Raw genomic sequence first — 13,345 nt, 5'->3', positions numbered from 1 at the left:
TTTCTCAGGTCCTGTGGTGGCTGAGAAGTAGTGTCTGACAGTAAATTGATGGTACACAAATGCAGAAGTCAGGCAAAGCTAAAATCTTTGGTTTGCAAGGGAAGAATTTGCTGATATTTATTTCTGTAATAAACAAAAATGAATCGTTAAAGCTGAACTGTGTTTCTTAGAAAACATATTAAAAGTGAAAATAATATTTTTCTGATTAATTTCTTTTTCCAATTACAGGTTCAGTGAGTGAGAAGCTGCCACAACGAGAAGGTGCAGGAAAAACAGGTAAATATCTCAGCTGGCCTTTAAATGGAAACTAAAATAGCTGTGGGATACACCACTGTGATTTTCCATAGGTTTAAATTATCAATATATATTCATCATGTATTGTATATGCATATATAATACGTATACATGCATAAATGCTATTCATTTTATGTCTGCATTGTAGATATTTAGTAAATTTATGAGTATAAACTTATATGCATGTATGCATGTATTTGTCTATGTATGCATAGACATTATATTTTTCTGTTCTCATCCCTGCAGACTTTGCTATTCTGTGCTGTTTGGAAAATAACTTTTCTTCCCATAGTTATACTCTAAAATATTTTCCCATACTGTTTGCTTGCCCTGGAGGACAGATTATTCTGTCTGTTTGATAAAGACAGCATTCTGCAGTTCCAAAATCTTGGGAACTGGAGTCCTCACTTTATTTCCATAGCAATCAGTACTTGAGTCATCTTGGACCCAGCACTTTGCTCTATATTGTGATTAATTCTTCTGATGGCTTACATTTATGGCCAGATGATTATTATTGTTAGAGATAGATCAGGGTATATATCTTGTGGCAGGACAAAATCTGATGCGACTCCAACATAGCTGGTAGATTTAAATGGGGAAGATGTCTATGCTTTAAACAAAGTTAAAGCTTACAATCTCCAAACACTTAAAAGAATTTTAAATTAAGCTGAAAATAACATACTAAATGTTTCTGTCAGTTACAGTGGCATAGATTAATTTTAAAGAAGTTACTCACATTTGTGCTAATGTTAATGACCATCTGTTTGGTTCACTGTAAATATAATTGAAATATTTTTTTTACAGGAACTTCTGCAGCATTGTATTATACCCAACATTTAAATAAACTATTGTGCTGTTAAGAAAATCGGTACTTCTTTAAAGGCTAATAATTACACAGTACTGGAAAATTGTTCCTTCATGTATTTCCAGACAAATTGTGGGTTCCACTAACCTAAAGTTACCCATTTGCTTTAGGTCAGGACTTTCATTTTCAGCTTTGAACTGAATGAACTATCCCGTATATAAAACTTGTCTGGAATCCTGTATTTTTGTTTGTGACTGCGATGGCTGAGCTGCTGAATGCTGAATGAACAACCATAGAACAAGGAGGTTAAATGACCACAATTTATAAAGCCTCTCTTCGTATCACATGTATTCGTGTCTAAAGTGTCACTGTTGAATTTTACTTATGCCCTGTTTTTATTCTTCAGCACAAGCCTGCGGCATGAAGGGCCACTGACCTGGTTCCCAGGTGGTCCCTGTCTCTTCTCAGATGCTAACTTCCTCTCTTCACCCTTCTTCCAGACAGTCACTGCTGTATGCTTTAAATAAAGTAGTGTTGTCAGAGACATCACAACCTATTTAGAGACCATCGCAGAGTAGTGAACAGGATCAACTGTCTGAGTTAAAGAGCTGTGCTTCAGTTTCACAGTCAATGTAATAAGAATACTTTGTAGCTCAACTTGAAAGTGCACAGCAGTATTTTTCAAAATAACCATAAAACTCCCTGCTCATCTTTCCTCTGCATGTTCCTGTGGAATAACCAGGGGTGCCTGGATGGGGGTACCTGCCTGTATTGTAACCCAGCAAGCTTAAGCAGGTTCACCATGTTCTCACTGCTGCAGAGGACATGTTTCAGACCTTCAAGTGTGGTCCTGAGGACTCTGCTCAAGAGACAGCATAGACTTAGCCTGAGACAGTATCTTCTTCCAAGATGTCCCACACAGACTCACAGAAGAAGATGACCTGGCGGACCATATCTGTTGCAGTTGTGCAGCTCGCTTTCTCCGGGTATTCCAATACTGAAAGAAAATTTCCAGCTGCAGACTTGGAAGTCAGGAGCTCTGTTTGCAAATTTGCACATTAAATCGAACAGGAATAAAGCTTAAAAGATAATTCCTAACGTATCTTCCCCAGTCCCCCAGTTCCTTCCTCTATCCAAGGAAAATATTCAGACTGTCTGAAAAGCACAGGTGTCAGAGGTGGGGTCACATCACTTTTTTTTCTGATTCTTAACTGACTGCAGGAATGAACTCTGGTAGAAAAAAGAATGGTTTCCATTTAAATGTATTCACATATGCACTGGCATGCATGTGCCAGCCAGGAAGAAGTTAACCTATAAGATATCTAATTAACATGAAGATGAACTACTCTACTGTTGTGAATCTCTATTGAATTGTTGTTTTGAACAATGAATTGCCATGTGCCTCTTCATTCTTAACACAAGGTTTTTATGAAAAAAACAATGTACGTGACAGAGTGCAAACAGAAAATTAATGCGGGTGTCTTCCTACAGATTAAGGGTAGTTCAGGAGCTGTTGTAGCTCCTCCAGTTCTGGAGTGAAGTTAATACCTTTTAGATCATACAGATATCCTGTACCAAATGTTTAGTTCATTGATGACCAAAAGCAAACCTCTTTCTTTGTTTTGGATGGGGGGGACCTGAGACCAGTTTTATGACTCAACCATTACATATCTGTTGAGTTAAAAAAAAATATTAGAAACTGGTTTAAATGCTGCTTGAACAAAGTTCAAGAGGCTAATTTTGATTGGGCTGATAATTGCTAAAGTTGCAGCATTATATCTGAATTTCAGGTAAGAACATAAGACCAAATGTGTCACAAACTGGAATTGTGTACCAAAAGATGATTAGAAAAATGTCATTTAAACCCAAAATCAAGTTTCCGGCTGGGTTCTTGGTAGCCACCCTCTAAAATTCTGTGTTTTCTGAATCACATACTGATTGATGATCTAAATGTATGTCTTGATTTGCAGTACACTAGGATACTTGATGGCCTCTCTGAAACTAATCATTGGCCTTATTCCACCACCCAGAGGACACCACAAAAATACCAGCAAAACTAATAAGGAGTGACAGTCTGTTATGGCATTGGAGCAAAGTATCCTGTCATTGTGTGGACATGAAGAATGGGCATTCTTCAAAGAAGTCTCCTTATGCTTTGGTTAAAACACTTTTCAGTGTAAATAAGTTTTTATATTGCTGCTGCTTTGATTTTGTGAAAAGCATGGAGGTTAGTGCTCCATGGCTGCAAATTTGGTTTTACCTGCTGTCATATTTGCTTGGTATCTGTATTTGCTGTGAACTAAGCTGTGGCCTCCAGAGGGCAAGGTCAGAGCACCTCCAAATCCTCTGCGTGGTTTGCATAAAGACAATACAGATTTACAAAAAAAACCTGTGATGGTGACAACAAAGAGAACAGGAGGAGTCTGTTCTGAAATGCAGTAGCAAGAAGAAACAGAAATGGGTAGTATGTTGTCTTAAAGTTGCTGCTCACTGCTACCCTGGTAGGGCTACATGCAAGAGGAAGCTTCTTGTTTACCTTCAGTTCTAGCTTCTATGAAAATGCCAGGAAAACAACCGGGAAACTATGTTGCTCTGAGATCCAGTTGTGAAACTGCAATAAATGCTATTAAAACCCTTGCATGGAAGATACTGTTTACTGTGGGACGTCTTGGTCTTGGAGTTAGCTTCACGCTGCAGGAAACAGCAATGACTGGAACATATGTACTAGGAAGGTCTACTAAGTCATATTTACCCAATATCTGAAATAATTTTAAATAATGTAATAAGGTAAAGACAGGCCTTTGAGTACTGCTCTTTCTCACAGAATGCTAACTTAAATAATTTTTCATATTGAATTTTTCTTTTCCAGCACTACTTCCACTGTATTTTACTGAACCTAAAATTACCTGCATCCTCTTACCATTTCTGTAAATTTTCCTCCCTCTTTTCTTGCAGTAATTATTGGTAGTGGATGGATGGACATGTCTGATCAGAGGATAAGAATTACACAAACAATATTCTAGTTCTTTAATCTGTGAATCTTGCTTATAAAATCAGCTTGACTGTTAAACAGATCCTGCTGTGACGAAAGAAACTTTCCTTTCATTTTAAGGTGTCAACATGTCTGCAGCCTCTCATTTGCCCCAGACTGCTTTTGCTTTTACAGGTCTTACCCTTTCTATACATTTATCTAATTACTTCTTTAGAAATGCTGATTTGGTCAGTTATAATCTATAGGTATCAATGTGCAGCATTAAAAATGAAGAATTACTGTCCAGGGAGAGACCTGATCACTTCATGCCTCATCAAAGACCCTACAATCAATTAATCAGCCGTAACCTCAAAAGCCCTCCATTTACAATCCGTAGTCTGTAGGTGTAATATACCTATGCTGTGTAGTACCTATAAATGAAGTTTAAATTATTGTTTGTTTAGCGGCCGGGGCTCTGTGCAAATCATTAGTTTCAATCACGTATGTACACTTATTTAGCTTACTCTCATAATTGTAGTCTCCTTGCAAATCTTTTCCATTCTGAATTCAGATGATGCCTCAGCTCCCGCGCTGGAGACTCAGCCTCAAGGTGATGAAGAAGGTGAGCATCAACAGGAATTTAACAGTGCAGTATTGAACTATGCAGTATGGATAGTGTACCACAACGTCAAATGCTACCTTAGAGTTAGGGCAACAGCTGGAGCAGTTGCAAGGAATTGCAAGAAATAAAAGCATCTATACCTTTTTCCAGATAAAGAGCAAACACAATAGAGTCTTTATTTACAAGCAACAAGTTTCATGTGATATCTTTGAGGTGGCGCTGTAGCTATGGTCTCCAACAGTAGCAATTTTAATTGTCACTACTCAGGACAGAGACAGGTTTTAAACTTGAGCCAGAGTGCAGATTAAAACTGTATGGCCAAATAAGGAAGTTAAAGGGTAAATTCTGTCCTCAGCATATTGCCTAGTAATGCTAAGGTTGATGTTTTGTCAAACTTATTTGCCTCTGGGGAAATTCAGTGCTCCGTAAGTGGAAAGCTCAAGAACTACATGCAGTGATAGTCCTATATTGTGGCTGCCTTACCACTCACTGCAAATCTCACAGAATCTGATCTGAAGTTATTTCATATTTTGGGTCCACACTGGGAGATTTTTATTCTAATTAAACATAATTTTAGTCTACAAGTATCTATTTCAACCTTTTGTATGAATGGGATAAGGAAGGAACTATTCATGCCTTTGCATGAATAAAGATTTTAACTCTCCTAATAGAAAACAGTGTGCCCTTTTCTTTTTTAGATCCATGTATCTTTAAAAGTAGCACTTACTATTCAGCTGCTAGTAACTTTTAAAAAAATTGTAACATTTACAAACTGTTCTGTTGTTTTTTTTTTTTTAGATATAGCTTCTCGTTATCCTACATTATGGACTGAGCAAGTAAAGAGTAGACAAAACAAAACCAATAAAAGCTCAGGTAAGATCTTGTGTAGTCCTTACTTTGCAAAGCTCCTGTGAAGACATGCATTAAGCCTTGTTAAAACTGAAGCCATTTAAGTGAAAGCCATTTTAATAACCATTAATCTTCAACTCTTACCATATGATAGCGACTTAATGATTTGCATTGTGGTGATTTTGTAGGCTCATGCATCATGCATGTTCCTTTTACATGGAAAGACTTTTGGCCAGGCTTTACTAGGTGTAAATTGGCATTACTCCACTAAAGTCTCTGGCTCACATCTATTTGTGACTGTGCGTGGATCTGACATTTATTTTTTGCATCCTCTTTAATTCTCTGCCTCTTGGTTATCTACTTGTATTTTCTTTTTTTGGGGGGCAATGTGTAGCAGGAAGGTGCTTGGAAAATGACAGTGTGGGTTACATTTGTTTGGTAGTAAATCTTAGGAGGCGAACTTGAAAAGAAGCAAACTGCCATCAGAAACCAGCTGTCAGTTAATAGGAAATTGGAAAGACAGTGTTGCCTGCTTTGTGCTACATCACTCATCTGTTATTTACAGACTGATTGCTAGTTTTGTATAAATTAATTATGTTGCCTTTTTTATAATTGTTGAATTTTGGCTTTATTTTTTTTCACTGCTCTTCAGAATTGAGCTTTGTAAACCTGGACTAGGAATGTCAGGTGATTGTCCTAAGACTGAAGCCTCTAAAATATTCAGAAACATTCAGTGCTTTGGTAGATTATAAGTTTTGATGCCTTCCTCACTGTTCCTTCCTTTCAGTGGAATAAACTTTAGAGAATCTGATTGAGTTTCCCCATTTCTTTTTCTTTGGAAAAATGTTTAATTAATTTGAGAGGAAACATTAATGATACAGGCTATGATTCAGTAAATCACCCAAAAGCACACCTCAGATCCAGTGGAAATTGAAGTTGTGCTTTACATTAAGTACGGTGCTTAAGTATTTTACTGAATTGAGGCCCAAAAGGATTTAAAAAGACAAGCAATCATCATAAGAAGGAAAGGCATATCCTTACTAAGAGGTTTACAGATTCCTTTATATAAGCTATTTTTAACATCAAAGCAAAAATTATTAATACTTCTTCCTCTCCTTGGTTCTCCAGTAGGTACTTATGGGCAGGACCTTAAACAGAGCATAGACAGGAGTTTGAAGCAAAAACTTTCCACGCTGAAGATATTCTGTCATTTCTTTAGTCAGTGTTAGCAAGATCAGAATTCCTTTGGGATTTCTGTCATGTAAAATATATGTATAGAAATATGTCACTTTTGGGAGTGTTTATTTAATTTTTAGAGTATTAAGAGACTAGATTTAAAGCCAGAATTCTTGAGTTTGCAGTGCAGCTGCTGGAAGCTAAAGCTTCAACACACACACACAAAAATTAGAAAAACACCAAAGAGAAGGTGGGTTTATTGCTGGGAGCTTGTAATGTCCTATCCATCTAAAGACATATTTACAAAGGAAGAGAAACCAGAAGTGTAGTCTACCTGTCTTACAATTGCTAGCCCATGGTACATTAGCATCAAAAGCATGATTGTGTTGGATTTGCTAACAACAGGACTTGCTCCTAACCGTACTCTGTGCAGGGGATCTCTGGAGCGCTAGCACATGCTGCTGTCTGTGGTGCCATACTCAGACTAGCAGAAGTCAGCAGACACTACGTAGCCAGCTTCGCTTTAATTTGTAGGTGTGTCTGATGCACCAGAAGGGACTACTGCTCTCTCTGTTGTAACTTCTCCTGTATATGTAATACGACATAATCAATCAAGATTAATCTAGGTTCTAAAAACAGTGTGTTCATCAGTTGTGCTAGGCAGTATCTCTCTTCCAGACTCCAAAAATATAATGTGTGTCAGTGACCGTATATTTGTAACTTGTTTTGATGGCTGAGCCTGACTGATACTCATTAAACAGGTCTTTTAAGGTCTTGAAAAAACTAGGTTAGATTTTTCCCTTATTACCTCTCAGTGTGGTGCCAAGGCTTTTGGGAACATCCATAGAGAATGAACTCTGGGCTGCTACGTGTACAGAATAGGAAGGACCTCATGACTGAATCCACTGGATTGTAAACTAACCACCTTTGGACACCCAAGCTTCAATATGAGGGATAAATACAGATATCTTCTTTACTCAGTTTGCTTAGCAAACTCTGTTTCAGACTTGGTCACACAAACACCAGAAAGCTTATTGAAATGTATTTGTCTGAGTAAAATGAGGAGAATTTATGTCTGCAAATGAACTGTGTTTATAAAACAAAAAATGAAACCCAATTTATTGCTAATGGGCTAAATTTTCCTTTGTTGTTCTATAGTAACCCAAGTGCTTTCAAAGAAATTCTTCAGGTGTAAATAACACTATGACCTATCCCTGCCTGTAGAAAATAACTGAAGAAAAATAATAATGCTATAAAATTTCAGACAAACTCCAAATATCTTACTTAAAAGCCGAATATTTTAGTCTGTATTGCTTTTATTTTTTCTAGTTTTTACCTGAATATATGTCCTAATATGTCATGGTCATAAAGAAACTTGTCTTGACCTGAGCAATCAGTCTCCTTAGGAGAACGTTTTTGTTAAGTTAAGGATCACAAATGAATACATTAGATTTATCGCATTCATCCTGAAGTGATTTGCTTTTGCTACTCTGCAAATGACCTGTTAATGCTAGTAAAATCAGCATAAGCTTTTAGGTTTTGGAAGATTGAAAATAATGGCTCAGAAAATTCTAGTTTATATTAGTTACCCAGTGCTTTCATTTGATTAGATCAGCCTAAATTAATTTAGCACAGAGAAATGACATTTGGCAGACTTACAGATGCAGGGCATGAAATTACTGGATTACATATCCATGCTCCATAATGACTTCTAGTGCATATTCTTTTTGTTGGTTCAGAGAAATAGGCCTTTGCTGCTCATTAAAGGCATCCGTAGAGTGATACTTAACCTATTAGCTTTTGGTGACAAAATGTTACTGCTGGCAAAAACTCCATCAGCATTGGGTCATGTAACAATAGCTCTGTCTAGAGTGGTGGATTTGGGTAGAAACATCTCTTTTTTATCTCTTTTTGTATGTTGAAGATGATTTTCAAAATTTTTAAAAGACTTTTTTTTTCCAGAATTAGAAAAAAAATTATGCATCTGATTGCTAAAATAACATAGTGTTTGCTGAGATTATGTTCTATACATATGCCTTGGTGCCTTAGCAGGTATTTTGTGAATTTTTTGTTTTCTTCTGGTTTTCTTTTTACCCCTACGCTCCTCATTTCTTCCTCCATTTCACAGAAAATATTGTGGGTTTGCCACATCAGATTGATTGACAAAAATAAGAATTACAGCAACAGCTATCAAAAATAAACAGAAATGCATTGAAAACACTGAACATGAGACTATATGGGTTCTGATTAAGACATCAAAATGTAGCAGCCTACACGCTGCTGTCTGTATGTGAACTTAGTGTCTGAACACCTGCTGTAGTTTGTGGAGATGCGGTCAGTGTGGTCAGTGGAGCCTAGAGAGCAGCCCACCTTATCATGAAGCCAACATCTGCACTTGGCCAGCTAACTAGATAAGTGAGCCTCACTGGGTGCAGTGGCTAGTTTAGATCTCTAGCCTATGTGATCTATGGTTTAGGTGGACTTTATCCCACCCCAGTATCAGTTGAAAATCCTGGTAGTATTCTTTTAGAGCTTTTGTATTTTGTAAAGACCAGAAGACAGAAGGGGTTTTGCCTTGAAGAAATTGGATATTTTGGATTATGTCCTCAGCAGCTGCCAGTTACTGTAGCTTCAGGGCTAGGTGCAATCTTGATGTGGGTGAATACTACATGACAGTGCAGATACTTTCCCATCACCTAACAGGGAAAATGCAGTTCCCTGAGGAGAGCTCAGGTTCTCCTTGCTACACCTGCTCTACCAGCAGTTTATATCCCTATGGGCTTCTTGGGAACCAAGTGTGACATTTTTCAGAGGATGTATGCTCTTTTTTGAGTTTGAGTATAGGCAAAGGAAGGGTAGTTTAATCCTTTTCACAATGGCCAGTGAAGCTTAGGATTCGTTTTGTTAGTTTAAGAGCCAAATTTTTCTAATAGTCTGTTGTGGGAGCACTTCCATGAAAAATAAATAGAGTGAGTTTAACTGATTATATTGTTAATGTTTAAAAAAATCTTAAAATACTGAGTAATTTCTAAGTACAATCTGTACACTACGCAAATAATAAATAATACTCAGTATGAAATTTCATTAATTTTGCAAACGCAGGATCCAAAAAGTCATCCATAACCTGGAATATACTTATATATGTGCTTAAGGTCTTTAGAGATTCTGCTGATAATATAGTTCAAATTAAAAGAGCCAGGGTTAAATAACATATCATTAGCTAAGACACAGTAAAGTCTCACATATTTACTATTCAGTTCTATTCTCTTATTATTAATATTTTTGTATTCTGTTTCCTTAAAGATTGAATAGTATGGCATTGTTAGCAGTAATGATTTATTTGTTCATTGATCAGTTGTGTAGTTTATTTAATGAGCATTGTAAAGTGATTGAAAAATTAGTGTTTGTTTTGTTGATAATCTGGTATGACTGGCAAAATAGAAGACAGGAAGAAATTGTCACATTTCTTTGTACTTTACTGAACTTGGCTTTGATTCATGTGTTAAATTTTGAACACATGAAATGAGTGGGTAGAAATTTAGGGCCCCTGGCAGTCAATGGCAGAACTCCCAGCCAGCGGTTGAACTACCATTCATACTCTGACTACATGCTACTAGTTCCTCCAGTAGTTCACGTTTCATCTGGATCAGGCACAGACACGTGATGTAATGCTTGTGCCAGCTTCATGCTTTCTGCCAGCTTTATGCTTATATGCTTTAAGCAGGTGCTAGAGGACAAGCCATACGTGATCCAGCATAAAACAGGGTCACCCAGAGGAAACCCTGTTCTGGCATTAAGCCTGCTGAGCCAGGGTCAGGCTGTCAAAATTCTTAATGCATATATGCAAAAAGCAGTGGATCATGTGATTATGACATTTTTCAACCAGAATGAAGAATCCTAAATCAGAATTCATTGTCGCCTCAAACTATGGCTTTAGTGACTTCAAAAGTGCCCAGATTTCAGCCACTGTACCTGGATATTCTGATAATGTAGAATCATCTTCAGTTTCATTTTTGGCTTTGGCAGTGCACACGTGAAAGGAACACATATAGCTTTTTATTTAATTTTCTGACACAATGCAGTAGTGTTTTATTGCTGCTGTTTTACTACAGACCATCAGTTTTAAGGCTTTAAAAATATGTTACAAGATGTTATCAATTAGCCCCAGAGGGCTCAATAACAGGAGTTTCATTCTGAAAATGCCATCTGGGAGAACAGTGAAGTGCACATACAGTAACGTAGTATAGACTGGCTGCAAACACAAATGAAAACAGTTAGTGTAACATCTACTGTGAACACATTCTTCACTGACTAAAATAGGGAATTTAAAGTGATAATGTAACTAGCAATTACGTGTCTGAATTTATACCAAATAGCTGCTTGCATTTATCTGTCTGTATAGTCTGAAAGAGTTGGCAAAGTCTGCCAGTGAGACTGACTAATGTGACAGAGTGACATTCTAAGATTTGAATGCAGTTTTTATTGCCTTGTCATCTGACTGCTTTAAAGCATTTGTGCATGTGAGTTTTTCTCACATGGAAACTATGTTGGTTGTCAATTAGTTTTCTGTTTTGTTAGATTGCTTTGTTTTGTTTTCAGAGGCAATTGTTCCAGTGGGACCCCTGTGCACTGATCATTCCCTGGAAGGCACCTTCTTACAAAGGTCCAAGACAAAGCTTGTTCCATACTCCAGTGTTCATGTTCATTCCAAACCGAACCTGGTTAATGTCCTCTTGCTATGCCTATCCTGGCAAAACTCAGCCCTGAAGTTAAAAAAGCCTGCATGAAAAAACAAAAGTAGCATTTTCTTTCAAAGGAAATAAATGTAAGAGTGTGTGTGTCTGCCCAGTCACATCAATTCTAATAGCCATTCCTCTCTAAGCATAGGAAAATGAGTAACTTACAGGCAGGAAAATGAGTAACAGCTCAGTGACTTTGTATGTATTCTCATTAATTGTTGCATTTTCCAGATGTTGCTTTTAATATTGACTGAAGAAAAATTACGTGCAGTTGAAGATGTGTGAGTTAGTAAGAAAAAAATAAGATCAAGTTGAATGTTCCCAGTTACATATTTATTGCAAATTAATTAGTAGTTTTCTAGAGCTATTTTTAATTAGGCTTATTTCACAATGTGAAGATTTGAGACATGAAACCAGTTATAACAGAAGGAAATAAAAACGGATGTCATAACAAATTGAGAAAAGAACACAGGGAAGAGGGGGAAGAAAGTGTTTTAAAAGCTTGTTGCCTCCATTTTTCAGCAGGGATTCCTAGTAAGTTGTGTGTTGGTCTGCAGAACCCTGGCCAATCTTCCATTCTCAAATTTGCTTGTGTTCAGCATTAAAGGAGGGGCAGGTGAAGACCTTAGAGCAGATATGCATGTATGTCCAAAGAGTCCTTCTCACTCTTAATGCATTGTGTCTATATTGGACATTCAAAAATTGAATTTAAATGAATATATAAAGTAGATTTGCATAGGAAAATAGCCTGAGTAGGAGTGGTTTATTAATTTCAAACCACTGAATTACATAGCAAAACCAGTGTTTTTTTCCCTGTTATTACCTCATTTCAGCCCTAAAGACAGTGTTTCCTTCTAACAATTGGTGAGGTATCAGCTACACTCAAAGATGGAATTTGCATTCCCAAACTTGTGTTGTAAATACAGCCATTAACTGTAACCGAGGGAACCAAGAGCATGGGAATAAGTTGCTGAAATACAGGCATCTTGTGCCTTCATGTGGCCTAGGGTATCTGATATCTGCATGGGCTAGGAGATACAACAGCCTGCTGGAAATCTGTGATGTTCTGGCATGTAGGTTCGATAGACCAGAGTACCAGAAATGACATTGAATTGAGCCCTAAGAACCTCAATTCAAGCCATGAAAGGAAAGTAGAAGGCAGAACTATTAATTTTAAATAACTCTTCAATTGGCTATTAAGTCCACACATGGATTCTGTCAATGAGAGCTCAGTCCATTACAGATGGGCAGTCAGTCTCTGCCAAATTTTGGACAAGTTCAAGTGCAAGGTCCTGCACGTGGGTCAGGGCAATCCCAAGCACGAATACAGGCTGGGCGGAGAATGGATTGAGAGCAGCCCTGAGGAGAAGGACTTGGGGGTGATGGTTGATGAGAAGCTCACCATGAGCTGGCAATGTGCGCTTGCAGCTCAGAAGGCCAGCCATATTCTGGGCTGCATCAAAAGCAGCATGGCCAGCAGGTCGAGGGAGGTGATTCTCCCTCTCTGCTCCACTCTTGTGAGACCCCACCTGGAGTACTGCATCCAGCTCTGGGGCCCCCAGCATAAGAAGGACATGGACCTGTTGGAGCAAGTCCAGAGGAGGGCCATGAAGATTATCAGAGGGCTGGAGCACCTCTCCTATGACGACAAGCTGAGAGAGTTGGGGCTGTTCAGCCTGGAGAAGAGAAGGCTCCAGGGAGACCTCATAGCAGCCTTCCAGTACCTGAAGGGGGCCTTCAGGAAAGCTGGAGAGGGACTCTTTACAAGGGCATGTAGTGATAGGACGAGGCGTAACGGTTTTAAACTGGAAGAGGGTAGATTTAGATTAGATATTAGGAAGAAATTCTTCCCTGTGACGGTGGTGAGACACTGGAACAGCTTGCCCAGA

At 38.0% G+C, this 13,345-nt stretch overlaps 1 protein-coding gene across 4 annotated transcripts in view; it reads left to right on the top strand.

Moving 5' to 3' along the window:
* The window catches only part of SMOC2 (SPARC related modular calcium binding 2), a 154,974-nt gene that overhangs the window by 72,887 nt on the left and 68,742 nt on the right, over window positions 1-13,345 (top strand). For all 4 annotated transcript variants that reach the window (XM_068399671.1, XM_068399662.1, XM_068399654.1 and 1 more), the window contains exons 5-7: window positions 229-276; window positions 4,642-4,692; window positions 5,491-5,565. In XM_068399671.1, the coding sequence (XP_068255772.1) occupies window positions 229-276; window positions 4,642-4,692; window positions 5,491-5,565 (174 nt within the window). The remainder of the gene's footprint in view (window positions 1-228; window positions 277-4,641; window positions 4,693-5,490; window positions 5,566-13,345) is intronic.

The sequence above is a fragment of the Nyctibius grandis genome, chromosome 1 (assembly GCF_013368605.1).
Source record: "Nyctibius grandis isolate bNycGra1 chromosome 1, bNycGra1.pri, whole genome shotgun sequence".
NCBI classification, from domain to species: Eukaryota; Metazoa; Chordata; class Aves; order Nyctibiiformes; family Nyctibiidae; genus Nyctibius; species Nyctibius grandis.
This window is presented reverse-complemented; position numbering and strand designations above follow the sequence as displayed.